The sequence below is a fragment of the Vanessa atalanta genome, chromosome 29 (assembly GCF_905147765.1).
Source record: "Vanessa atalanta chromosome 29, ilVanAtal1.2, whole genome shotgun sequence".
NCBI classification, from domain to species: domain Eukaryota; kingdom Metazoa; phylum Arthropoda; class Insecta; order Lepidoptera; family Nymphalidae; genus Vanessa; species Vanessa atalanta.
The window spans coordinates 5,239,982-5,266,017 of NC_061899.1; the positions used below are offsets into that span (position 1 = coordinate 5,239,982).

At 34.5% G+C, this 26,036-nt stretch overlaps 1 protein-coding gene across 1 annotated transcript; it reads left to right on the forward strand.

Moving 5' to 3' along the window:
* Window positions 1–2,017: 2,017 nt before the first annotated feature.
* On the forward strand, window positions 2,018–25,444 carry LOC125075091 (scavenger receptor class B member 1-like). Its single transcript, XM_047686699.1, has 11 exons — window positions 2,018–2,246; window positions 13,544–13,654; window positions 15,376–15,520; window positions 16,876–17,017; window positions 19,043–19,243; window positions 20,652–20,771; window positions 21,652–21,775; window positions 23,050–23,190; window positions 23,855–23,973; window positions 24,182–24,313; window positions 25,042–25,444. Exons 1-11 carry the CDS (start codon window positions 2,018–2,020, stop codon window positions 25,303–25,305), a joined length of 1,728 nt encoding a protein of 575 aa, XP_047542655.1. The 3' UTR covers window positions 25,306–25,444.
* Window positions 25,445–26,036: the final 592 nt, after the last annotated feature.

Here is a 26,036-nt window from a genome sequence, read left to right on the forward strand (position 1 = left end):
ACTACAGTAATTATGGTTACCTACTTTAAATGTTATATTATTTCATATTATCTTGCGTAAACTCTGATGTTTATATCACACTAGCCACCCGACCCGGCTTCACACGAGAATTATTTATGAATAAATAAATGATTTGATATAAAAAATGAAGGTTTGCACCGTGTTTTGTTTTTTTAGAAATGTAACATTTCTTCTGGTGATTACATAGAAACAAACTAGCATTAGCAGCCCGTAAATGTCCCACTGCTGGGATAAAGGCCTCCTCTCCCTTTGAGGAAAAGGTTTGGAGCATATTCCACCACGCTGCACCAATGCGGGTTGGCGGAATACACATGTGGCAGAATTTCGTTGAAGTTAGACACATGCAGGTTTCCTCACGATGTTTTCCTTCACCGCCGAGCATGAGATGAATTATAAACACAAATTAAGCACATGAAATTTCAGTGGTGCCTGCCTGGGTTTGAACCCGAAATCATCGGTTAAGATGTACGCGTTCTAACCACTGGGCCATCTCGGCTCAGTATAAATTTATTTTCATACGCTTACGTTGGTTGGGGCAAAAAGGACCACAAAGTTTTTACGTGTTTATGTGTATTAATATATCGGGGTTTTTTTTTTAAAGTTCAAGGTCGTAGGCAAATGGGGCACTCGATGGGTATTGGGTGTACCACAATTGCACCGTAACAAATGTTAATAATTGTTAAAAATGTTACGTCGTCAATGCGCCACTTGTCTTGGGAACTAAGATGGCTGCCCTTCAAAACGGGAACACAACAATACTTAGCATCGCTATTTGGTGGTAGAATATTTCCAGTAATGATATTCTGTAAGAAACTCGAAATTCATCACTGACGCAGAGCGTGAAATGTCCGAGTGTATATACCCTGTTCAAGTTAGCTTGATCTTTTTGACAGACGGGCTAGTGATGGGAAACATAAAATATAACACATATATAACAGTCGATGAAACAATGGAATGCGTAATTCAATTTAGAATTCAATTTTTATACTTTATTTTTCTAAATAGACATATACCAGCTAAAGAGTTAAAGCACTAGCCAAAAAAAAAACCCCAACCAAAAGGAACCCCGTTCGTAACAATAACTTAACAATGATCTTTAATAATGATTTTTTTATCGATATTTGTAACAGTTACTGCCTGTTATTCGCGTCCCTAGCGCCCGACCGATGTAACATTGTCCTAGCGTCTATTATTTTCAGTGTTTCTATTTAAATTTTACTTTGAAGCAATAAAAAGTCTTAAAATCATCAGATATTACGCTCGAATCTTTAGATACTTTTAAGAAAATAATATGTTCGTTATTGCAAAGTTATCTCGATCAAAAGTTCAAGCTATCTTGTACAGGGTATAGTGATGCGACATTGACTATACCTAATAATTATAGCATTAATAGGATACACGTATCATAATGGCGTATCACTGTAAGTCGCTTGTCAACATTTCACGATTGAGATACGAAATCAACTCTTACAGAATAACACTGCTGGCCGTTTTAAATACAAAAAAAAAAATGATTTTGGTTTGATTTTTCGCCGACTCTTTTAGTGTCTGTGATTTACGAACCGGTGGTAGATTCTTAACAATTAATAAGCGATTGTACTATTATATACGTTATTACTTTTAATTATCTTACGTGCTTAAATATATTTAAATATGAATTAAAAATAGTTACTGTATAAATCTTGACCGCGTGCTATGGTCTCAAAAATGCTAGCAGCATTCCCCGTTGAATCGCAATTCCGATCCTCTGGGCTAAAAACGAACCAGTCCTCCTGTCTCCAATGGAGGCAATAAGGCGAGGTGTTATACTTTTGAAGAAGCTTTTTGCACCACTACTCCAAGGGCCAAGCGTTTCGCCAGCAAATGCGAATAAATAATTAAATTATTAATAATACTTATTACATACGAAATAAATTATTTAATCTTTAATTATAAAATCAAATAAAAATATTCAGCTTGTGAATACATGATATTTAACAAATGTAATTTTTTTCAGATGATGTCGACCAGTACACCGAGTTCAACGTTGAACAGCGAAACTACATCGTGCACCAATTCCACGACCTGTGTCAACGACACAGAATGCCCAACAGATTCTTTGCACGGTCTCATAGATGACGGGTCTCAGAAAATATCCGTCACCGACTGTACCGGGAATGAGTGTTCTATGTCTTGCACAGATAATAATACGAATGGACAGAAGAAACAAAAATCGATTTATTTCAGTAAGTATTTTTTTTATTCGATTTAATTTAAGGTTGGAAGAAGAAGACTTGCTGCGCCTATCCCAAATAAAATTGGGATAAGGGCACGAGGATGATGATGGTCAGTTAAATATGTAAAATTCTTTCGACAAAGGCCACCCCTAGTTTCTTCTATTCAACTCTTTAAGGAGTTTCTCCAACCTTTTACTAGGTCATCTCTTGACATATGAACGTCAAATACGTTCCTATGTCTTTTTCCATTCCATTACGGAATGTTTTCGAACCTAGCTAAAACAAATGCCCTGTACTTATTTTTGATGAAATCTTTTAGAGATGTTCGATCTCTGGGATCCTGTTGCTAATAACGAAAAAGATACCTGGACCTTTAAGACCTGGGTTAAGGAATTCATTATTGAGTTCTTTTAAAGCAAGTTTTAGACACTGCTATTACTGAACTCCAATAAATAAATGAACAATTTCATGTCTGCTAAAACCCCTGGAACCAACATGATGGTATAACAGCACCATTTACTCGTTGGAGTTAAATGGGGGTTAAATGTGATCTTACCTAATTCCTTACTAGTGCGTACGGAAATACGAGAAGCCACGTATGCCGTCCTTCCCTTATACAACAGGACACGCAAGGCCTCAAACTACGCGTCCCTGGGCAAAGGACATGCTCTATATTTGTAACGCCTGATGTCGGGGCTGTAGGAGAGCTCAGCCTCGAGACGACGCTTTCAACTCCCCTTTGTAGGATCGGTTGTAAAATTATACACGAACCATCAATATATAATTATACTGATGTATAATACAATACATCAATATTTCTTTTTTTATGGCATTGGTTGGCGGACGGGGATATGGGCCACCTGATTGTAAGTGGTCACCACCGCCCATAGACAAAGGTGCTGTAAGAAATATTAACCATTCCTTACATCAGCGTTGCGCCACCAACCTTCGAAACTAAGATGTTATGCCTGTGATTACACTGGCTCACTCACCCTTCTAACCGAAACACAACAATACAGAATACTGTTATTTGGCGGTAGAATATTTGATGAGTGGGTGGGTATATATATAAAAATTTTATTTATTTATAATACAAAACTGTATACATATCATTACAGGACATAGTTGTCCTAATTCGATATTACAGCACGTTTCTTAACAATATTTATAATAAGTCTCTATATTATACATATTATTTAGTAAGAAGAACAGGCAATAAATTAAGCGGTAAATGAACTTACTAGAAGTCAACCGAATGTTATACAAAAATCAAATCAAGAAATAAATTAACTAAAATTAACTCCAAGTTTTTTTTTAACATATTTAATCTTGTATTAAGTATATTGAATAATTTTAACATAAAATTTGAAGCTGATGACGTATTTACTTTTGGTTCGTATAAAAAATGATAATACATTATGTATAAAAAAACAGACACGATGAAATAATTTAAGAACCTTTGAAAATAATTGAATGACAATGACAAATGTTAAAAATCCCGCGCGAATTAAAACAATAACGAAAAATAAATTCAAATAATGAACTATACAATTAGAAAGAGACAAGGAGAAAGGAAAAGAGAGGGAAAATTCGCCTGGAAACATAACGCTTTTATCTAACTTGACGGCGTTGCAGAACTATCGATAGTTTGACTGTCGATAGTTGACCTCGAAAACTATTCAGAAAATCGATAGTAGTATCGATACTATCGATAGTATCAATAGCTCTCCGTGAACAATACTATTGATTACGGTAATACTATCGACAGTCTCGCTAGCTAAAACCAAAACTATCGACATTATCGATACTATCGATAATGTCGATAGTTTTGGACTATCGATAGTTTACGTTAAAAGTAATGGTTTCTGCGAGTATTGCTCATGGGGAGCAATCGATACTAGAATTGACACGTTACAATACTGTCGATATACTATCGATACTATCGCTAACATCTTATCGATAGTTTATCGATATGCAACGACGATATAACTGTTGTGAATTTTAACGTAAAAGATCTTCGTTCCAATGAATATGCTTCAATTGTAATTGATATTCAAATACAACGTCTACACCAAAACAGATGGTGTTACGAAATCGTTATCATTTTCCTTTCCACATAAATCAAGTCCATTCTATATTCAAATTGTGACAGATTATCCTCACCAGTGATTGATCGGGCGCGCCAAAGATTAACCTCGTGATAGTGGGTTCGTTTATAAATAGTCATCATTTTTAATTTCATTAAGCATGTTCATCTTACTAATATCAAACAATTTAAAATAGTTTCACAGTAACATAGAACAGAACGGAATCATTTTGTACAGTATCTCTAGAGCCTATTCCAGAAATGAAGAAATTATAATGATGAGTGAGAATTTAATAACTCAGCTATATTGTGCACTAATAAGAGTTTATGATTAATATATCTTTATTTATAATACAACACTATTGCAATTAACTACTTATATCCACTTTAATTTTACTTCCAAAGTTCCGATAACAGTTTCGTCGACGTTCGAAACGCCATTCTTTCGCAAACCCATTGTGAATATCATAGATTATTCGAGTTCTCGAATGATACCGCATCAAATCGATTTCAAATATTGTTTATCTGGCTTTTGTCTATTGTGTTTGGTCTTCCACTAACTATGGAAATCTAATTCTAATTCTAAGTCTAATTTGGACTATAATGAAACAAAGTCACTCTCCGTGGTCTTTACGCTTAGATCTTTTAAGCTACGCCAGGGCCGGATTTACGGGACCTGAATCTAAAGCCATATGGCTTTTTGGGCTTTAGCCCAGGGTCCCGTAGATTCAAGGCCCTCCCACCTAAGTCAATTCAAAGTCAAAAATAGACGATAATGCAAAAGAATCCATAACTTTAAATTAAACCGATCGTATGGTTTGCAGCGCTGCGAGTCCTGCAAACAAATTCAATTAATTTAATTCAAGTCTACGTTGAGATATGTCTCTAAGTTGTGTTAGCTCAACTTACGGTCCGGCCCTAAACTACGCAACGGATTTTTTTTTTTTTAATATTGGACAACATTATATACATTACTCTGATCCCAATGTAAGTAGCTAAAGCACTTGTGTTATGGAAATCAGAAGTAACGATGGTACCACAAACACCCAGACCCAAGACAACATAGAAAACTAATGAACTTTTTCTATATCGACTCGGCCGGGAATCGAGCCCGGGACCTCGGAGTGGCGTACCCATGAAAACCGGTGTACACACTACTCGACCACGAAGGTCGTCTTTTGATGCGGATTTCATCAATAAATGCTAAGTGTCGTATATAGTCCTTTATTATATACGTATGAAGCTATGTAGAGTAGCTAGTCATATAATAGGTTAGACTAAAACCCATTCTCTGTTCCCATGACAATTGTACACGGCAAAATATAACGCAACTAAACTAGAGTTTAGAAAATTAGTAGCAGTTTATATGTGTAGCTACAGCAATTTTTTTTTTTTTATTTTACTTAATATATCTATTTAGACAATACACAAGTTAGTTCTGCCACGGTGATACCATTTTACGTCATCAAATACTACTTATATAACTTAAAGGATAGGGTGTCTCAGTATTTTTAACATTTTTAACTTTGTCGTTTCATAAATTCAAATCATTTGCTAAAAATACATTAGTAAAGAAGGCATCTTATTCGATACAAGATTATATTGATGATAAAAAAGCGTATAGTTAATACTCGTTGGCTTCCAGGCAGGATATATTACATACATATATAATTGTATTTAACTAACATGACTGTATTTTTAGATTTCGAAAAATACTCTTTTTCGACTACTGATTATCTTGCCGGTTCTTCTCGGTAGAATCTTCATTCCGAACCGGTGGTAGCTTTACATTAAATATTTTGTTAAATGACGATTCAAAAGTGCTTGTAAAAGCCTACTTAAATAAAGTTTAGTTTGATTTAGATTTTTGATTACACCTGATTCTTTAAAATAGAATAAGACGATTCATGGCAATAAGTAATAGCATGCTAACCTTCCACTATGGAAATGAGGCCTAATTTACAGTTAAGGAAGGTTTGAAGTTGAATACACATTCATTCCTTATGATATGTTTCAGCACAGAGCTAAAAATAAAAATGAAACACATGAAAATCATATAACATATCAAAATCCACATTCTTGGGTTAAGGATCACGTTTTCCAACCACTCGGTCATTTTAGTTTGGACGTTCTATACCATCAAAGTATTATATTTGCATAGATTTGTACTCTATAACTGAGCTAATAGCGTATCATAAAGAAATTTTACGACATGTATGATTTATTAATTATTCAAATAGTTCACGATTGCTATCTGACCTCCCTAATCCACGGACGAACCGAATACGCGTTGAGGTGACTAATTACCTGCCTAATTCGTTAGTCATCATAAAAGGACCGACCGCAGATAAGCAACGAAACGGAATCGAAGCGATCGTAACGTAATATTTTAATTTAAATACATTCATATGAAATCCGTTTGTCACGTCCGTTGGTCTTGTTTGGTTTCTATTTATAATATTTACTGATTATTACTACAGAGGACCCCCCCCCCCTGGGCCCTCTGTATAGATACTCTAACATAACAGGACTTTTTGCTTGGTAGGGCTTTGTGTTCCGGTATGAAAGGTGAGTGAGCCAGAGTAACTACAGGCACAAGGGATATAACATCTTAGTTCCCAAGGTTGGTGGCGCATTAGCGATGTAAGGAATGTTTAATATTTCTTACAGCGCCATTGTCTAAGCCGAGATGGCCCAGTGGTTAGAACGCGTGCATCTTAACCGATGATTTCGGGTTCAAACCCAGGCATGCACCACTGAATTTTCATGTGCTTAATTTGTGTTTATAATTCATCTCGTGCTCGGCGGTGAAGGAAAACATCGTGAGGAAACCTGCATGTGTCTAATTTCAACGAAATTCTGCCACATATGTATTCCGCCCACACGCATTGGAGCAGCGTGGTGGAATATGCTCCAAACCTTCTCCTCAAAGGGAGAGGAGGCCTTTAGAACAGTAGTGGGAAAATTTACAGGATGCTAAGGCATTATCTAAGTGACCCCTTTGCTCGTCCGCCTACCTATATCATTAAAAAAAAAAACTGTCAAATATATTGAATACTAATCAAAGACAATGGGATTTAGACAAAAACTATATTACTAGTTTTTACTAACAGTCAATAGTACCTCTATTCCTACTACAAGGGTACAGAAACCAAATAAACAAGATTTTGACAGCAAATTGACGCGATATAATCGGTCGAGAACTTGATCTATCTGTAATATCCTATATATATTTTGAACTCCTGCGAAACTCTTATCGGAACTTTGGAAGTAAAATAGAACTGGATATATTATGTAGTTTTGTGTAATATTGTTGTATTATAAATAAAGATGTATTAAAAAAAAACCTCTCAGTAGTGCACAATATAGCTGAGCTATTAGCGAATCGCTTGAAATACGTAAATCTAAGGTTTGTCTTTGTTCCTACTTCGATTGGAATAGACTACATACTAAAGCGGACGAAACTATGACGTGCTTCTACATACTTATAATGATAATATATTAAAACATTCTCCGAAATAAGTCACATTTTTTGGTATAAAATTCTATTGCTTTGTAAGTTTTTCAGTTAATATTATAAATAAATAAATATATATATTAATTAAGAATTGCAACACGCCTTATTTATTGATGTTTTTTAACAAACGATTTGAATTTCTGAATCGGCAAAGTCAAAAAATCCTTGACTGATACCTGAGAAGACACGCGCGTTAGGTTAACCTTGAGGCCCGATGACTTACGCCAGACAGGAAGACCTTTTGTCGGTTAAATCCACATTAAATATTTTCTTTATTCACTCCATAACTGACTCAGGAGTTTGACACACTGACCTGCATTAAAGACGTAAGTCATACACAATACAGTAGACTACATACCGTATATAGAAGCCATTACTATTGTTACATGCAATATTTGTAACGAGTTTATATTTAAACCATGATTACATTGGGGCGTACTTTGGCTGTAAATATATTACTGGCGTCTCCACGTATTTCCTGTTGTGTATGGTTAGGGATACTGTGTGTTAAAAATATGACGTTTCAAATTTTTATTTGTATTTTCTAAGTTGATATAATACAATATCTTAATTTGTGTTTATTATTCATCTCGTGTTTGGCGGTGAAGGAAAACATCGTGAGGAAACCTGCATGTGTCTAATTTCAACCAAAACTGACACATGTATGTATTCCGCCAACCCGCATTGGAGCAGCGTGGTGGAATATGCTCCAAACCATCTCCTCAAAGGAAGAGGGGGCCTTTATCTCAGCAGTGGGAAAATTTACAGGCTGCTAATGCTAATGCTAAGTTGATATAATTAAATAAGTAATTACAAATTGTAGAAATTAATAAAACAAGGCTGTTCGGTTTAATACCCTTGTCTGAATAGAAGAATGAAATAGAAAAATTAAAGAACTGCATATATTGGCAGAATGTTTGGTCCCAACCGACGCGACGTATAAAAAAGGATAAAGATACAGCGTAAAAAAAAAAAAATCTCATTATAAATAAATATATTGACATATGAAGAGAGAAAACCGTACCGAGTCTACGAAGTTAGATTTCCTCAATTTGCGAAATGGGCACCAAACCACGATTGCCACCCAATAATTTCATATATAATCTATATTCTGAGAAGCAGCGATCAGCTGACATCGCGCGGTTGGTATCGTTCGTCCGTAATTGATTAAGTTAATATTAAGTTTCGTTTGTTTAAGGTTGTCATTAATTTTATTAATATATAGTTCAAGACTACTTCGACACGAAAAGTTGTTTACCTGAACATTTTAAATTATTAAAAGGATACATTTGTCACCTGTCAATGAACCGATTAGCTTCTTTTGTGTAATTAGGACCAAGAAATAATGTTTTTAAACAAAATAACATAACGATAAGGTTATATTATAATTAAGAAACAAATAAATTGCGAGAAATAATACATATAAGTAACATATATATGTGATTTGATTGAAGACTTTAACACATGAACACCTAATGTCAACTACATCAGATGGCGGAAACCATTTTTATTTGTATTTTACTTCGTTGATTTTTCTGTTCGAATAATCTATGGTCTATTCCAATCAAACAAGTAATGTTTATAAACACACACACACACGATAATAGCAGAACTATGTTGTGCAATACTAACAGCTACTTATATACATATGATATATCTTTATTTATAATACAACACTAGAAGAATTAAGTGCTTAAATATATACAAATATGAGTTACAAATAGTTACTGTATAATTGTTGACCGCGTGGAATGGTGGCAAGAATGCTAGCAGCAATAATAATAATAATAGTATAACACCTCGCCTCTACTGGTGACAGGAGGGCCGGTTCGTTTTTAGCCCAGAGGATCGGAATTGCGATTCATCGGGGAAATACAACACTTGATACCTAACTAACTACTTATATCTTTAATTTTACATTCAAAGATTCAATAACAGCTCGGTCGACGTCCGAGACGCCATTTTTTTGAAAATCCATAGACTATACAAGCTCTCGTCCAATTTTATCCCGCCAATTCGATGTCAAAATGTTTATTTGGCTTTTGTCCTCTTGTGTTTGGAATAGACTATATAGATTACATGGTATTCATTGTGGATTCGTCAAAAAATGACGTGTTGAATGTTGTTTTTTTTTTTTTAATTAAAGTTATAAGTAGTCAAATAAAAGTCAAAAACTGAAAAAGTGATGTATCTTCACGAATTATATTTATGTATTTTTTGTCTTTGTTGTACTCCTATTATTTTTGTCTATATTGGTGTGCAATAAAGAGTATATAAATAAATAAATAAATATTTTTGTAGCAAAAAAATTGTTATACAATTCATAAATGAAGACATATTTATTTAATTTAATTTAATCTCTTATTGTAATTATCGCAGCAGCTATAAATAAAGCTTGTTTTGTTTGTAATTAGTTCTCACAATTAGAAGATTGTGCTTGCGTGTTATTAAGGAGGGGATTTAGGAGGGTCTTGACCCCGCTGAGGATAGGTTTAAGCAAAACACTAAAAAAAGCAAACAACATTTTATTTTACTTTAGGTAATGTAATTTGCTACAAAAAATTATATAATTAAGATTAATTTAGTTTAGAAGTATATAATTATATATACTTATGTATTAAGACCTTAACTATATACAAGTTAACGAAAAAATTAAGACATTCTTGATGGCATTTCGCTGTTGAATCTTTTTCTTTTTTTTTTTTCTTTTTCTTATCTTGAAATTCTGATCCTCTAAAAAATAAGCCAGCCTTGCCTTAACCAGTGGAGGCAATAATGGGATATACTTCTCCAAGCTCCCAGTGTTTCAACTGCATTACACTTGCTTATTGAGAATAACAATTTAAAACTACCAGTTAAAGATAGCTATTTGTAATCTCTATGGGTGGCGGTGACCAGTCAAGTGGTCTATTTTCCAATCTGCCTATACGCTATTCCAACCATAAGAGGTAAAAAGCCAAATGAACAACGTTTGACAGCAATTTGACGTGATATCATTGGTCGAGAGTTTGATTAATCTATGATATTCACTATGGATTTGAGAAAAAGTTGCGTTTTGAACGTCGACGAAACTGTGATCGGAATTTTGGAAGCAGAATTAAAGTGGATATTATTAGTTAAGTGCAATAGTGTTGTATTATAAATAAAGATATATTAATCATAAACTCTTAGTAGTGCACAATATAGCTGAGTTATTAGCAAATCGCATGAACTACGTAAATCTAAGGTTTGTTTATCTTTTTTCCTACTTCCATTGAAATAAGCTGAAGTTTTTTGATAGTTTATAAATGAGGCCGAGCTTTAAAATTATCCTGATTCGAATATAGAATGATATAATCATAGTTCTTTAAATGAATTATTTTAAATATCTGTTTAGCTAAAATACATCGCACAAGGTCGAAAGCTTAAAAACTATCTACTTGAATGTACGGACGTGACATCATAAAACGTTAAGTCATAACTTATTCGTATTCGTAAGCATTAATCCTGAAATATATTGATATAGAAGTTCCACGAATTTGGAGCATTTGCCACCAGCCCAACCAGGTAGCACCATGAATCATGAGTGCAACTTTGACGTGCGCAGTAGTAAATTTTTAGGTATCTTTGGAGCAATGAAGGAACCAAGGCGCTGGATGCGATAGGCCCGTCAGTCTATGCTTGCCGCCTATTGGACACTCGCTTGTCATTTGGCTGAAAGTGTATATGCGCGAACTTACTCTACTACCCTTACGACTTGTACCCGCTAATTACTAGTCACCAACAAAAGACCAAATGTTAGGCACTCCAAGGGAGGTCTCTTAGGATATTGTACTTTGGCTCAGGACGTGGTCGATAGACGAAGTGTTTGCTGTTGTTCTTGACCTTGACATCAACACCAGGAAAGGCGAAGGCCCTTAGAACTATGATGACAAATTAATTCATTGGCCCGGAGATTGGTCAAGGACCTTGAAGTCTGAGGTTTTATATGTTAATTTCTTGACCAATGAAGCAATCGATGTCTTTAAAATGTATTTAATAATTAGGAAAGGTATCACTGTGTGAAATCTACAGCGGCTTATACATAATAAAAAAAGCGGTATCGCCGCAGCGGATTTACGCGAGTAATAATATACTCTAGACGTATGTCAAGCCTTAAAGTCGCGTATAGATCTATTCAATCACGAAGACGCGCCCCCTTCTACGTTACCTTATTGTCCAGATGGATTAGTGTGACTGAGTGACGCTCGTGTTTACAAGAGTGCGTGAGAGTGTGTGTCTTAGTGTGTGTGTGTGTGTTAGATTTAAGCCAATGTATTAAAAAAAAAACAAATCAAAATATACTTTATTCAAGTAGGCTTTTACAAGTACTTTTGAATCGTCATTTAACAAACTATATTAAGTGAAGCCACCACCGGTTTGGAATGTAGATTCTACCGAGAAGAGCCGCTAAGAAAACTCAGTAGTTACTCTTTTAGAACATTTAAAATACAAAGCTATGTTAGTTAATTATATACATTACATACAATTATATATATATATAATATATCCTGCCTGGCAATCAACATACTGGACGAAATACTGCACTTGGTTGGTTTGGTAATTGGTAAATGAATTGACAAGACGTCGACGTGCAAACAGTATTGCTCTGGTGCAGTGCGCTGTCTGTCTGTCGATGGTACCGGCCCATTGTGGACATGGCTTAAGAATTGCGACGTCACTCGGTGTGATTCACGTTTGTTTGTGCGTAAGCACGTGTTTAAATGCAAAGGTCAAGAACCTTTTTTTGTTTTACAAAATCTACCGTAAATTCCTACTTGACATTGGTCAAATAATCCGTGTCCTATTGGCACAACTTAAAGTTGTTAAAATAAGTTTTTAATTGAATTGAATAATCGTAAATATATGTTCTGGAGTAGGGTAGTGTCATCTGACCTCCTTAGATAAATCCTCCTTAGATTCGCTCGAGTAAAATAAATAAACTAAAGTAAAAATTATAAATATACAAAAAACTTTTTTTTTTTTCGATCTGTAATAATTGAGGATAGGGTTCGATCAGGTCTATCGTAGATATACACGAAATCTATGTATATCTATATGTATATATATAATAAAATTGGAGTGTCTGTTTGTAATATTGAAATAACCGTTTTATACTAAATGCATATATACACACGGTACATATACCAAAATAACATTTTTTACAATTTTTGTCTGTTTGTTCCCGCTAATATCTGGAACGGCTGGACCGATTTTGCAGGGACTTTCACAGGCAGATAGCTGATGCAATAAGGAGTAACTTAGGCTACTTTTATTTAAGAATTATCTATAAAATAATAATAAATTCAGTGTTTTTTTAATTGGATAATTAGTTCCCGAGATTACCTACATACAAACAAACAAATATCACCTCTTTATAATATTAGTATAGAAATAAAGATAAATTTTATCCAGGCAGTCCTCGTACGGCGCGTTAGGTTCTCGAAATACGCGACGTAAGTCGAGACATTAGATAGCTTCGTTTTTTTTTCTTCTCGCTGTGACACTGGCCTCGCGACAAGTGAATTCTCCGATGCCGGAAATCAAAACAATTGACGTATTGAAGGAATACTGTCAAAACAATGTTCGACGTAAAACGAAACGACGTAAGCCGAGGACTGCCTGTACCTTTATTTATTGTATGTTTTCTGTCCCTGTCTAACAGTAGGTATATTTATGTTTCAGATACAATAGGACGAATGGTGTGGGCGATAATATTAATAATAATATCTATAAGTGGATTTATATTCCCACCGCTGGACGTCATGCTCTGGGAAAGATTGAACATGAGACCAGGTAAAATCTTAACGTTAATAGACTAAAACCACTCATCAGATATTCTACCGTCTTACTATACTTAGTATTTTTGTGTTCCGGTTTGAAGGGTGAGTGAGCCAGTGTAACTTCAGGCACAAGGAACACAACGTCTTAGTTCCCAAAGTGGCGTATTGGCGATTTAATTAATGGTTAATATTCTTACAGCGCCAATATCTATGTCTAAAGTGGTGACCACTCACCTTCAGACCTATTTTACCGGTCATCTATCTATATAAATATAGTATATATATGTAAACACAGCAACGAAGCAGTTCTATAGTGAACGCCAAGCAAATCGGCATAAGAAAGTGTATCATATCATATCAAATCAAATCAAGTAAACTTCACTATGAAGCGTTTTTGAATCGTCGTTATTAAAATACTACCACCGTTTCGGAAAGCAGCCTCCAGCGAGAAGAAACTTCAAGAAACTCGCATAGTTGCTCTTTTCAAACAAACCGATTTACAATGCTGTTTTTTACAATAATTTGTGTCCTGTGATGGAACCCGAGCCTAAATCCAGACGTTTTTTTCTAAAAAGTACTCATTTAATGAATAATAAGATTTATTTATTAATTTAATCTTAATAAACTTTTTAAATTTTGTAAATGGTAAATTGATTTCATTTACCGGTATCTTATTATATATGCGTATACTATTGCCATACCATCGGTTATACCCCCAAATGTGCGCCAATACACGATTAACGTCAAAAATTATACAAAACAATCGCCTTTTTAATTGCTGAAACAGCTATCTTTTCTGGGCAACCTGGGTGCAGGGGTTGAGGTTAGGAGATGATACAATAAATATTACGAGGTTTTTACAATAAATATTAAGACACCATGTATAATACTGACTTGTCAAGCTGCAAGAGTACTCGAATATTTTTTTTTTATTTAGATTTAAGCAGTCGTATAAATAGTGCAATCAAATGGCAGGTGGAGTTAAGATAAACAAACCGTAGATTTGTGTATTCCATGCGATGCTAATATCTCTGTGATATTATGCACTACAAACTTTAATTCATTATTAGCATTAGCAGCCCGTAAATGTCCCACTGCTGGGATAAAGGCCTCCTCTCCCTTTGAGGAGAAGGTTTGGAGCATATTCCACCACGCTGCTCCAATGCGGGTTGGCGGAATACACATGTGGCAGAATTTTGTTGAAATTATACACATGCAGGTTTCCTCACGATGTTTTCCTTCACCGCCGAGCACGAGATGAATTATAAACACAAATTAAGCACATGAAATTTCAGTGGTGCCTGCCTGGGTTTGAACCCGAAATCATCGGTTAAGATGGACGCGTTCTAACCACTGGGCCATCTCGGCTCAACTTTAATTCGCTTTATTCAATATATAATGTGTTTGCTGTGGTCTCCTGTAATTGAGGAGCTCGTACATTTTAGAATATTATTGTGTGTATCGTTTGTTGGAGATCCTTTATAAATAAATAAATACAAACAGTCCTTGATTAATATACTGAACACGTGATGAGTTATACACACGTGGTAATTAAGAGCTGCTTTGAACCTTTTGCTTTGAAATTTTTATAGCGTTGTTACATATCTGTCCATAAACATTAAATAAAATTACCATCCGGCAGAGTCTTCTACGACTCGGTAACAGTTGTAGGCCAAAAAATTCTGCACATTAAAAAACAATCGTATTTTTTATTCAAATAAATTCTCTTTCCAGGTTTCCCCCCTTTCGAATGGTGGGCGGATCCCCCAGATGAGGTGAAAATGAGGGCCCACATTTTCAACATCACAAACCACGAGAGGTTTATGAATGGGTTGGATGCCAAGATGAATGTTCAGGAAATCGGTCCAATAGTATACTTGTGAGTATGACAAAGTTGTTTAATAATCCTTCATAATAATATATACTATATATATTCAATATTTATGTATACGACTCGTTGCCTTAAGACATTAGAATTGCAGAAAACCTCATCCCCAAGTCCTCCCCTAATTCCATACATTTGTATACAATACGATATTAATTCATAATCGATTTCGAACCTATTTACTTTCACGCGGGTGTCTAAACCAAAAAATTAATAACCCAGGATTAAGGATTTTGAGCATTAACCTCAAATAGAGCAAGTCATTATTATTATAGTTTATCTGTGTCTGCAGTTTCGACCGCATATTTTTGTGCTTGAGCTTGAGAGGTTTTAAGTATGGAGTTAAGAAGTGAAACCGCAACAATCAAATTAATGTACACCCAAAATCGCTTTCTTATTTAAAAAAAGGGTATATTATCCTCTCTTATTGACAAATTCAAAGCACCATTAGTATTTGTATTAATATTTAGTAATTGATACCTCAACAAATTGGCCGAGCCGAGATGGCCCAGTGGTTAGAACGCGTGCATCTTAACCGATGATTTCGGGTTCAAACCCAGGCAGGCACCACTGAAATTTCATGTGCTTAATTTGTGTTTATAATTCATCTCGTGCTCGGCGGTGAAGGAAAACATCGTGAGGAAACCTGCATGTGTCTAATTTCAACTAAATTCAGCCACATGTGTATTCCGCCAACCCGCATTGGAGCAGCGTGGTGGAATATGCTCCAAACTTTCTCAAAGGGAGAGGAGGCCTTTATCCCAGCAGTGGGACATTTACGGGCTGCTTATGTTATTATGTACCTCAACAAATTGCTAAAAAATGTGAGAGCGGCATTTAGAAACCAATATATTACTAGCTGAACCCACGGTTTTACCCATGCGACATTTATAAAACTTAATAGCACACATAACTTTATTCCCAATTTAACCCCTCGAGAGTTGGATTAAAACAAAGTAGCCTATCCTTTCTAAGTTTATTCCGTACCAAATTTTATCAATATCGGTTCAGGATCTTAGTCGTGAAAGCGTAACATACAGACAGAGTTACTTTCGCATTTATGATTAGTTTGACTAGCGACTTTCTTTACGTGCAAAATTAAAACATTTTTTCTAATGGTATCGGTGAAAAAAAATGACATATCCTCAACACCACAGATTATATATAATGTAGCAATCAATGATGTCATGTCAATTCAAGGTCAAAGTTGTTTCCATATCTTTAGTCCTCCTGCCGTTGAAATTGACTTTATGTAGTATACGTCGTATTAAATTTCGTAATTAAACAATTAACTACTTAAAAAAAAATCTGTCAACTTCATTAAATAATTATTTTTAATTTTATTACAGAGAAAAACTTAAACATTCCAATATGAAATTCAACGAAAACGGCACATTGACGTACACGGCAGAGAGATATCTGATTTACCTTCCGGATGAGAACACCATCAATCTAAACGACACAGTGATCGTTCCGAATCTGGCGTTGCTGGTAAGTGAGGATAAATAATATAGAAATATTAAAAAATAGGGCTGCCCCGCAATCATTTAAAAAAAATCGATATTGGGATTTTAAATATACCACTTGTATCTTTATTCTAATAAGTAAGCCCCGGGCGTTTAGTTGATAGCTTAGTGTATATTATAAATACACTAAGCTTTCATTTTAATTCGCTGGAGAAATCATTTACGGTTAACGGTGTCACTCACCGGGGCCGAGTGCAGCGGTGTAACTCTGTACGTCTCTTCGGGATCGCTTGCGCTAGTCCGCTTGGGTAGTCCCATGCTACTCGGGATACCGGTCTTTGCGGAGGGCCGGCTTAAGCCTCCGCGGGTCTAATATATGTCCCTTATCTTTAAGACGTCATATTGTATGGACTTCAAAGTAATGAAAAGAAGGTGATAAAAATAATAATAATTATGGACAACCTGCCGGTTGATGTTCGATGATGTTGAGGTTGCCGGCATATGAGGGCTTCCAATCACACACCAAAAATTAAGAATATATAAGTAATTTCTAACTATTTATTACAAATAAAATCATTCGGCAGGCCAATTCTATTAACAAATCACTGTATCGTGATCAAATGGAAAGATGATCGGTGCTGTTTCAGTATTCTAATTCTACTAATACAACGATCTAGTTGCGTTCGATCGAATTTAGATCGTATCGGAATAGAATCGTTAAGATATCGTAATCGTTATAAATTCGTAGATTCGCCCCTGAATGCGCCGAACACAACTTTTCGATGATTAGAACCTCTTAAATGATGCGGTTTTCTTTTACAAAATTCCCTTTCGTTCGCCGTAATCACTGGTTACGGCGCTCCAAGGTTAATAACATTTTCAAAATCCGTTTCATTTTGCGGATATTCTATTATCAAAAAAAAACAGTGTCAAGGCTATAGCGTCATTAAGTGTACTCATGTTTATGTTACGATAAATAGTTCACAAAAGAAGCGAATTCAAGGTAATCACGGTGTTTAAGGTAATCATCAAACGAGCGTGTACCAAGTACGTATTAGTGTTAAGAACTTAAGATTCAAATAAGTTTCTTATTGATGTCGCTAGATGGCGCTGATATTTTTTTTTATGTTTCTATAATCTATGATAGCTTTTATGGTCATATAAATTGTGTCTAAGTTGATAGTTAAAATTTTATTTTATATTTTTTTAGAGCATTTAAATAAATAAGCTTTTTTTTTCTTTTAATTTGTATTGTTATGATTTTATTAATGTTGATTATATAATATAGCATCAGTAAGGCCAACTGAAAGGTTTCTCCTTAAATTTATGGTAATATTGATATGCTAGGGATGCATTTTGTAGATAAACATTACATTAACAGCCTGTAAATTTCCCCCCACTGCTGGGCTAAGGCCTCCTCTCCCTTTGAGGAGAAGGTTTTGGAGCATATTCCACCACGCTGCTCCAATGCGGGTTGGTGGATACACATGTGGCAGAATTTCGTTGAAATTAGACACATGCAGGTTTCCTCACGATGTTTTCCTTCACCGCCGAGCACGAGATGGTAATTAATAATTTAATATTCGAATTCACGTGCTTGAAGGAGTTTATAATCTTCGATTAAGACTAACCAGAGGAAAGATACATCGTTTTACTGGAAGTACTGTTGCATATCGATAGTCTATCGATAGTTTAGTCACGTGTCAATACTACTGATACTATCGATACTATTGCAAAAATCAATTAATTTTAACCCTAAAACTATCGATATTATCCATAGTTTTGTGCTATCGATAGCCAGTTATTTTTCGATAGTAGGTATTACTTTCTCAAGATTAGTTATTTAGTAAGCCAGGTTGGTAAGTTATTTTAATAAGTTTAATTAAATTTGCGCCAGTAAACAGTATAAGAATAAGTAAGAATAAGTATAAACCTGTGTCACACACACACAGTTTACTATCACAGGCAGTTCTAGTATCGGCAAAAACAGTTATTTCCAAACAGGATCTATTAGAAAAAAATATATAAAAATAATTCATTTTGGTTCCAGGGTATTTCGTCCTATCTTCACGACGCTAACTATTTCGTCCGCACCGGTTTCAAATTATTAGTAAACACACATGGAAGTGAATTCTTTCTCAAGAGAACTATTTATGAATATCTCTGGGACTACAGGGACGCTCTCCTGGAAACGTCTAGAAATTTGGCACCAGCCATCGTGCCTTCGACGAACATGGGCATGCTGAGTAAAGTAAGTCATCTGAGAATATACGATACCATTCATAGTGTTACCTGCGTCAAAAATAAATGTCTATAATATTACTTTGATTTGTTAAACATTATATTAGTGCAACCCTGACTTATGATCTGGTAACCGTGCGTCAGAAGGAGGCGAGACATAATGTGTGTTTTCAATGAATATTTGGTTTATGACGAATTTTAATGTTTATTTTAAGCATTTTAACAAATACTCTTGGCGTAAAAAATATACGGACTAAAAAATAATTAATGATTTTATAACTACGTCAAAGCCTCTGCAGTGCTCTAAGGACAGGACACGTAAATCTTAGTGGATCGCGTTGAAATCCGGAAAAGTTTTTTACCAACGAGTTTTCATATAACCGGAAGACATATACATATTTTTTATGTAAATGTCTTGCGGCAGTGGAAAGAAAACATCGTGTGAAAACCTAATGAAAATTCTGCTACAAAATCTAACAACCTCGATTTAACCAGCGTTACCAAATTCTCATTTTTTTTTTGGAAATCTACTCTTCTAAACAAGCATAGAGCTTTGCATCAGTTGAACCTTTACAAGTGTAAAAATAAATCCCCTTTATGTCACTGAACGTGTCGACAAAGGTTATAGTTAAACGCAAATATTTAGCTGACAATGACTGTATTTCTTGAAATACAATTCGGTAACATTTAAAATATCGCTTCCCGCGCTTGGTAACCAACCGCCATCTTATTTTGGTGCCCCGCCTCATCGAGCGGCCACCAGTGTGCCCAGTTGATAAAAAAAATACATTTACCCAGTAAAGCTACTTTAAATTTAGAATAATTATTTTAAAAAAAACCTTACACAAGTAACACACCAGGTACATGTATCACCTACCAAAGATACATACAAAAGTCATACCTCATAATAAAAGTCTTACAAGGCCTAACACCTATTAGAAATTGTTCTATTATTGAAGTTTTACTTCTTTTGACGCGTTATGAAAAAAATATGACAGTGATTTGACTTTAAAACGACATAATGAAGTTGCTCCCTATACCGCCAATTAAATGTCAAATCGCTCGAAATGACAACTTCACACCTTTCTTTTTTGGGAATATTTTTTTTATTAAAAAACAAAATTGTGAGTGTGTATTATAAGTATTGATTAAAAATAAGAAATGACATCTATCATTATAATAATAATAATTAGTAGAATATTATTATCTTATGGTAATTAATTATTTGCATGTAATTAAAATTAATTTATTTTAATTACGCCGAAGAAGTAAAATTTCGCGCTCAATTCTCATTTTTGTAAAAATTATACAAACAAAACAAAAGTTACTAAAAAATTGAAGATGAACTAAATATTCTATTATAAAGACATAAAAAAAATTATATATAAAGCCACTTTGTTTTTTTTTTATTGTTACAGATATACGCAGACTTTACGGACGAAGTGACAGTTAAAATTGGCCCACAGTGGGGACACGAGAACTTCTTCCAAATCGATAAACTTAGGGGACTCCCACACCTTACTGGATACGATCCTAATGTAAGTTACGGCGTTTTAGAATTACGTGTAGGACCTTCTTAATACATTTATACAATAGTCGTTTTGTTTTGACTTAACGCGGGAAACATTGACGTAGTGCTTGAATTGACATGCGTAATTATGCCTTTAAAATTAACTTTAAAATTAAACTAAGCTTGTAATGTCGACTGCACCGTTCAAACTATGGACTATTGCCATATATAAAAACCATATAAATACAGTGGCGTAGCTATCGTAGGGCCAGGTGGTGCAGTGCACCAGGGCCCCTGAGCTCTGGGGGCCCTTCTAACCTAAGCTAAGAAAAGAACTTTGATTAGAGATGAAGTATAAATTTAACTTACTAATGATATGTTCAGCTCACTGTATCTTGTATCCCATTCTTATTACTATCTATAATTTTGAATGCCTATATACTTTAAAGAGGGGGCGAGGGCCCGATTCTTTTTCTATGCACCGGGGCCCTTACCCAACTAGCTACGCCACTGTATAAATATATTTAATGTACTGAAAGTAATATTATATTAAAAAAAAATTATTACTATAAAATTTCTATTCGGTCCTTCTTTGTTGAATCTGATATATAATCTTTCATGAAATATAATAAAATACGATACAAAAGTATGAGCTCGTAAATATCTATTAATATTATAAATGCGAAAGAAACTCTGTATGACTGTCTGTTGCTCTTTCAAACTTTTGAAACGAATTTGATTTTAGACGGACAAGGATACTTTTTATAGGTACCTAAACTGACAACCCGTAAAACACGAGCGATGCCGTCGGCGACATTCTGTACATAGTATTTTTTTGGTTGAATAATGTGTGCAAGTGTCATTAACAAATGCCTTTAAAAAAAAAAGTAAGTCAAGCTTCATTTCAGAAATGTCCAGACACACTAGCAGGTTCAACGGAAGGCGTGCTGTACCACCAGCATCTCTCGAAAGATGAAGCTCTCATTTGCCTCAGGAAAACTGTCTGCAAAGTCATGCCTTTATATTTTGAAAGTAAGTAATATATTATAATAGATGTAACGAAGACCTTCAAAATTACACAACGGATTTTGATGCGGTTTCTTAGATAGATTGATTCAAGAGGAAAGTTTATATGTATAATACATGCACAATATAGTAGAGAAACACTGAAATTTTTAGAGGTATCAAATGTGATGTCGTAAATAAACACATTTTTTGCGCTTACATTGCAAACGTGGGCTGAACCCTACGAGATAGATTAAAATAATGTACAGTATTGTACACCTTTAAAAGGTCTTCAAAAAAGTTCGGGAGGGTATATATCTATCTCTTAGGGGTAGCCCATAATAACTATTTCTTATCCTTTACTTTTTACGAGAAATATTGGCTTATTTTCGAAGCGATTTTAAGCAAGCATTAATCCTTATCCAATTCAGTAAATTAAATACATTGTGCTTTTAATTAAGATAAATATGGCTCTTTACAGCGTGTAATTTAAATGAACATTTCAAAGATATTAAAGATTTAAAACGGTTTGTTTTAAATTTAAAAAAAAGTGCCATAGCGGTTTGTATTGTCTAATGACGGAAAAACTGTGAACTTTGTAAGACATACTGTAATATATTTATTGGCAGCATTGTACCCGTGCGAAACCGGGGCGGGTCGCTAGTATATTCTAAATAGTTATTATATATGGATTCGCAAGATCCTAGGCAGTAGCCACACATGTTTTTATGTAATATGTAGTACAAATACAAAAGTAACTTTAGTTTGTATGTCTGTTTCTCTTTTACGGTCACATAACCATTTTTGATGAAATTTGTTATGACATAGGGTATTTCGTGTGTATAACGCAAACAAAGCCGCGAGCGCCAACCAGTCATTTTACATTTTACATTAACAGACTAAATTTCCTACTGCTGGGCTAAGGCGTCCTCTCCGTTCGAGGAGAAGGTTTGGAGCATATTCCACCACGCTGCTCCAGTGCGGGTTGGTGGAATACGCATGTGGCAGAATTTCGTTGAAATTAGACACATGCAAGCCTTACAATGTTTTCCTTCGCCGCGCGAGATGAATTATAAACACAAATTAAGCACATGAAAATTCAGCGGTGCCTGCCTGGGCTTGAACCCGAAATCATCGGTTAAGATGCACGCGTTCTAACCACTGGGCCATCTCGGCTCCTTAAGCCGCGAGCACCAACTAGTCGTATAAACTAAAATAATCATCAGTTAACCAATAGTACTAAAAGTAGGGCAATGGCATTTGGCTTTGAAGGATAATGATGTTTTTTTTTTATATCACAGAGGAAGCAATGATGGACGGTGTTAAAGTCTACCGGTACAATCTACCGGAGAACGTGTTTGATCGCGTCAACAGGACGGACTGTTACGCATCCGATGTTCCACTCCCTGACGGGGTCAGTGATGCGTCTAAGTGTTTTTCAGGTAAGCTTCATTTTTTTATATTATATATTTGTATGTTAGCAAGGCTTTGTAACATCCACTTATCAAATATTCTACTATCAAACAAAACTTTGTGTTTTTTTCATTGTGATTTGTTGGACGTGTACGCCAATGTTGTCTCGTTGGTCTAGTGGCTAGGTATATGGCCGCAGATCCTGAGTTCCTTGATTCAAACTCTAGGTCGATCCGATAAAAACTTATTGGGTTTTTCTATTAAAACAATTTGGATTCTGGTAGTTGGAAGTGGGTGCTCTCCCGTGCCTCAGAAAGCACGTAGAACCTAAAAATCTTTCCGGTTGAGTCCGATCTCCCCCGTGACCGAAGTCGTTCAGGACGGTATCATCATCACGTCAGTGTGACTACAGGCACAGGGGACATAACATGTTTCTTCTCAATGTTTGGGAATTTAATACTATTGTACAATTATCACAATTGAGTTCTTGCTCTTGTTTATTTACTATTTACAATATATACAAAGTCCACTCTAACATACTCTGGCGTACTGTCAAATGTCTAATCAAAGACAATAAGATTTAGGCATAGACAATTTTACTGCCTGTTACTATTATGATATAGTCCTATCTATTATTAATAAAACAATGTCACGAATTAACGATTCCTAAACATAATGCGATTCGTCTTTCAGATTTTCCAATGGTGGCGTCTTACCCCCACTTCTATACCGGATCACCCCCTAAGGACAAATACGTCACAGGATTGAAACCGGATCCGGCAAAACACAATTCCTATGTTTATGTTGAACCGGTAAACTTTTACATAACAAATAAGTTATACATTAGCTGTTACGTACAATGACTATCTAAATTTAATTAGAATAATTATCAAAAAAAAAAAACACAAAACATATAAAATGCATAAGTAGAATAAAAAAACAATTACAAACAAACGTCAAAAATCAATGTTATATTTAGACAATTTTCTGTAAATAAATCTTACATATTTTTTTTTTTAGGTAACTGGCATCCCTTTTAAGGCCGTTGCCAGAATGCAGTGTAATTTAAGAATACACAATTTGTCCAGTTTCTATTCGCCAGAGCTCGATAAATTCTCCAATATGGTTTTACCAATAGGATGGATTGAGTATGTAAGTTATTATATGATTTTATTTCAACTGTACGAGTTCTTAAACATTGTATTTTGGCAAGATTAATTGCTCTGAATATTCTATGGCCATATTTCTATATAAAATTTAAAATAGTGTCTATGTAGGCCAATATCGATCGTAAATAATAATAATAATAAATATTGGACGTCACATACATTACTCTGATCACAATGTAAGTAGCTAAAGCACTCGTGTTATGGAAAATCAGAAGTAACGACGGTACCATAAACACCCAGACCCGAGACAACATAGAAAACTAATGAACTTTTTCTACATCGACTCGGCCGGGAATCGAACCCGGGATCTCGGAGTGGCATACCCATGAAAACCGGTGTACACACTACTCGACCACGGAGGTCGTTATATACATTATTTATATTATATGCTACAGTCCTGACTTTACACGAATACAATAAATATCTAAATACAACTTTTTGATTGAAGATCAAACATACAAAGAAAAATTAATATATTTTTCCGTCTAGGAAAGTTGAAAAACTCGGCTTTTCTCAACTATAAAATGCTAATATTGTACATATAAACCTTCCCTTCTTTTGCTTAACTTAAAAGATCTAAACGTACAGACGGCGAGAACTTAAGTAACAAAGTATGTATATATCTATAATCATGAATCTTCAAACATTTGTTACAGATCCTAATACATACATATTTAAACTAATAATTTTATAATTTCAACTTATTTTCAGAATCAGGAAGGCCTTCCTACATACGTCCTGTACATGGTGTACTTCATGTTGGTCATCCTACCTCCGCTGTCAACTGTCATATTCATAATGACATTAATTTTAGGGACGTACCTGATAGCAAAACAAATTTATCGACGTAGAGTCAAAAGAGAGTCATTATCATCAATTTTTCAATATAATAAATCAATTGTAGATAATTTGGAAAATAATAAAATGTTGACTTACGAAAAAGAAGCGTTTTTAAGTAGAATTTCTAAAAGTTAAGGTTCCGCCACACAAGTTATTTGTCTGCCGTTATTAGCAGGGTATAAAAAATATTTGACGTTAATTCTTCATTAACGGCTAGTAATATAATCATTCATACTTCTTCAACATATTTTGTGACAATATATATTATTAGGATTTATAAAAAAAGTATATTTTGATGGTTTATTTTTGTTGTATTATATTTTAAATGTGTTAAACAATATAAACCTTAAATTTTAACAAATATTCATATTGACAATCGATGTTTGTCTATAACAATTTTTTTTTACAAGGAAATCGAAATTAAAGCTTTAGTAGTTAATTATCTGGACTAATTTTTTTTTTTTATTGTTAAATCAAAACGTTGTTAATTGCTCTTTTATAAGTTGGCATGTATTTATGTGGCTGAGTTACAAAACATTAAACGTCACAAATGTGAAATTATTATTATATGTATGAAAATCTGTTGTAAAATTTTCGAAAATATTCAATATATCAGTGATGTATTTAATCTTAAATTATTTATCTAACTGGATAGATTGTCGCATTAAAAAAAAAGGGAACAACTTAATTATCTTGGTGCTACGCTCGACACATTTCAAACGTGCGTATACTTAGGGGCCACCATTTTTAATGAGCTTGAACAGTCTATCTAAACATAAAAATAATCAAAGTATTTAAAATATAAAATATACATAAATAAATAATAATTAAGATAGTTTTAAGTTAAGACTGATTTTGTATCACAT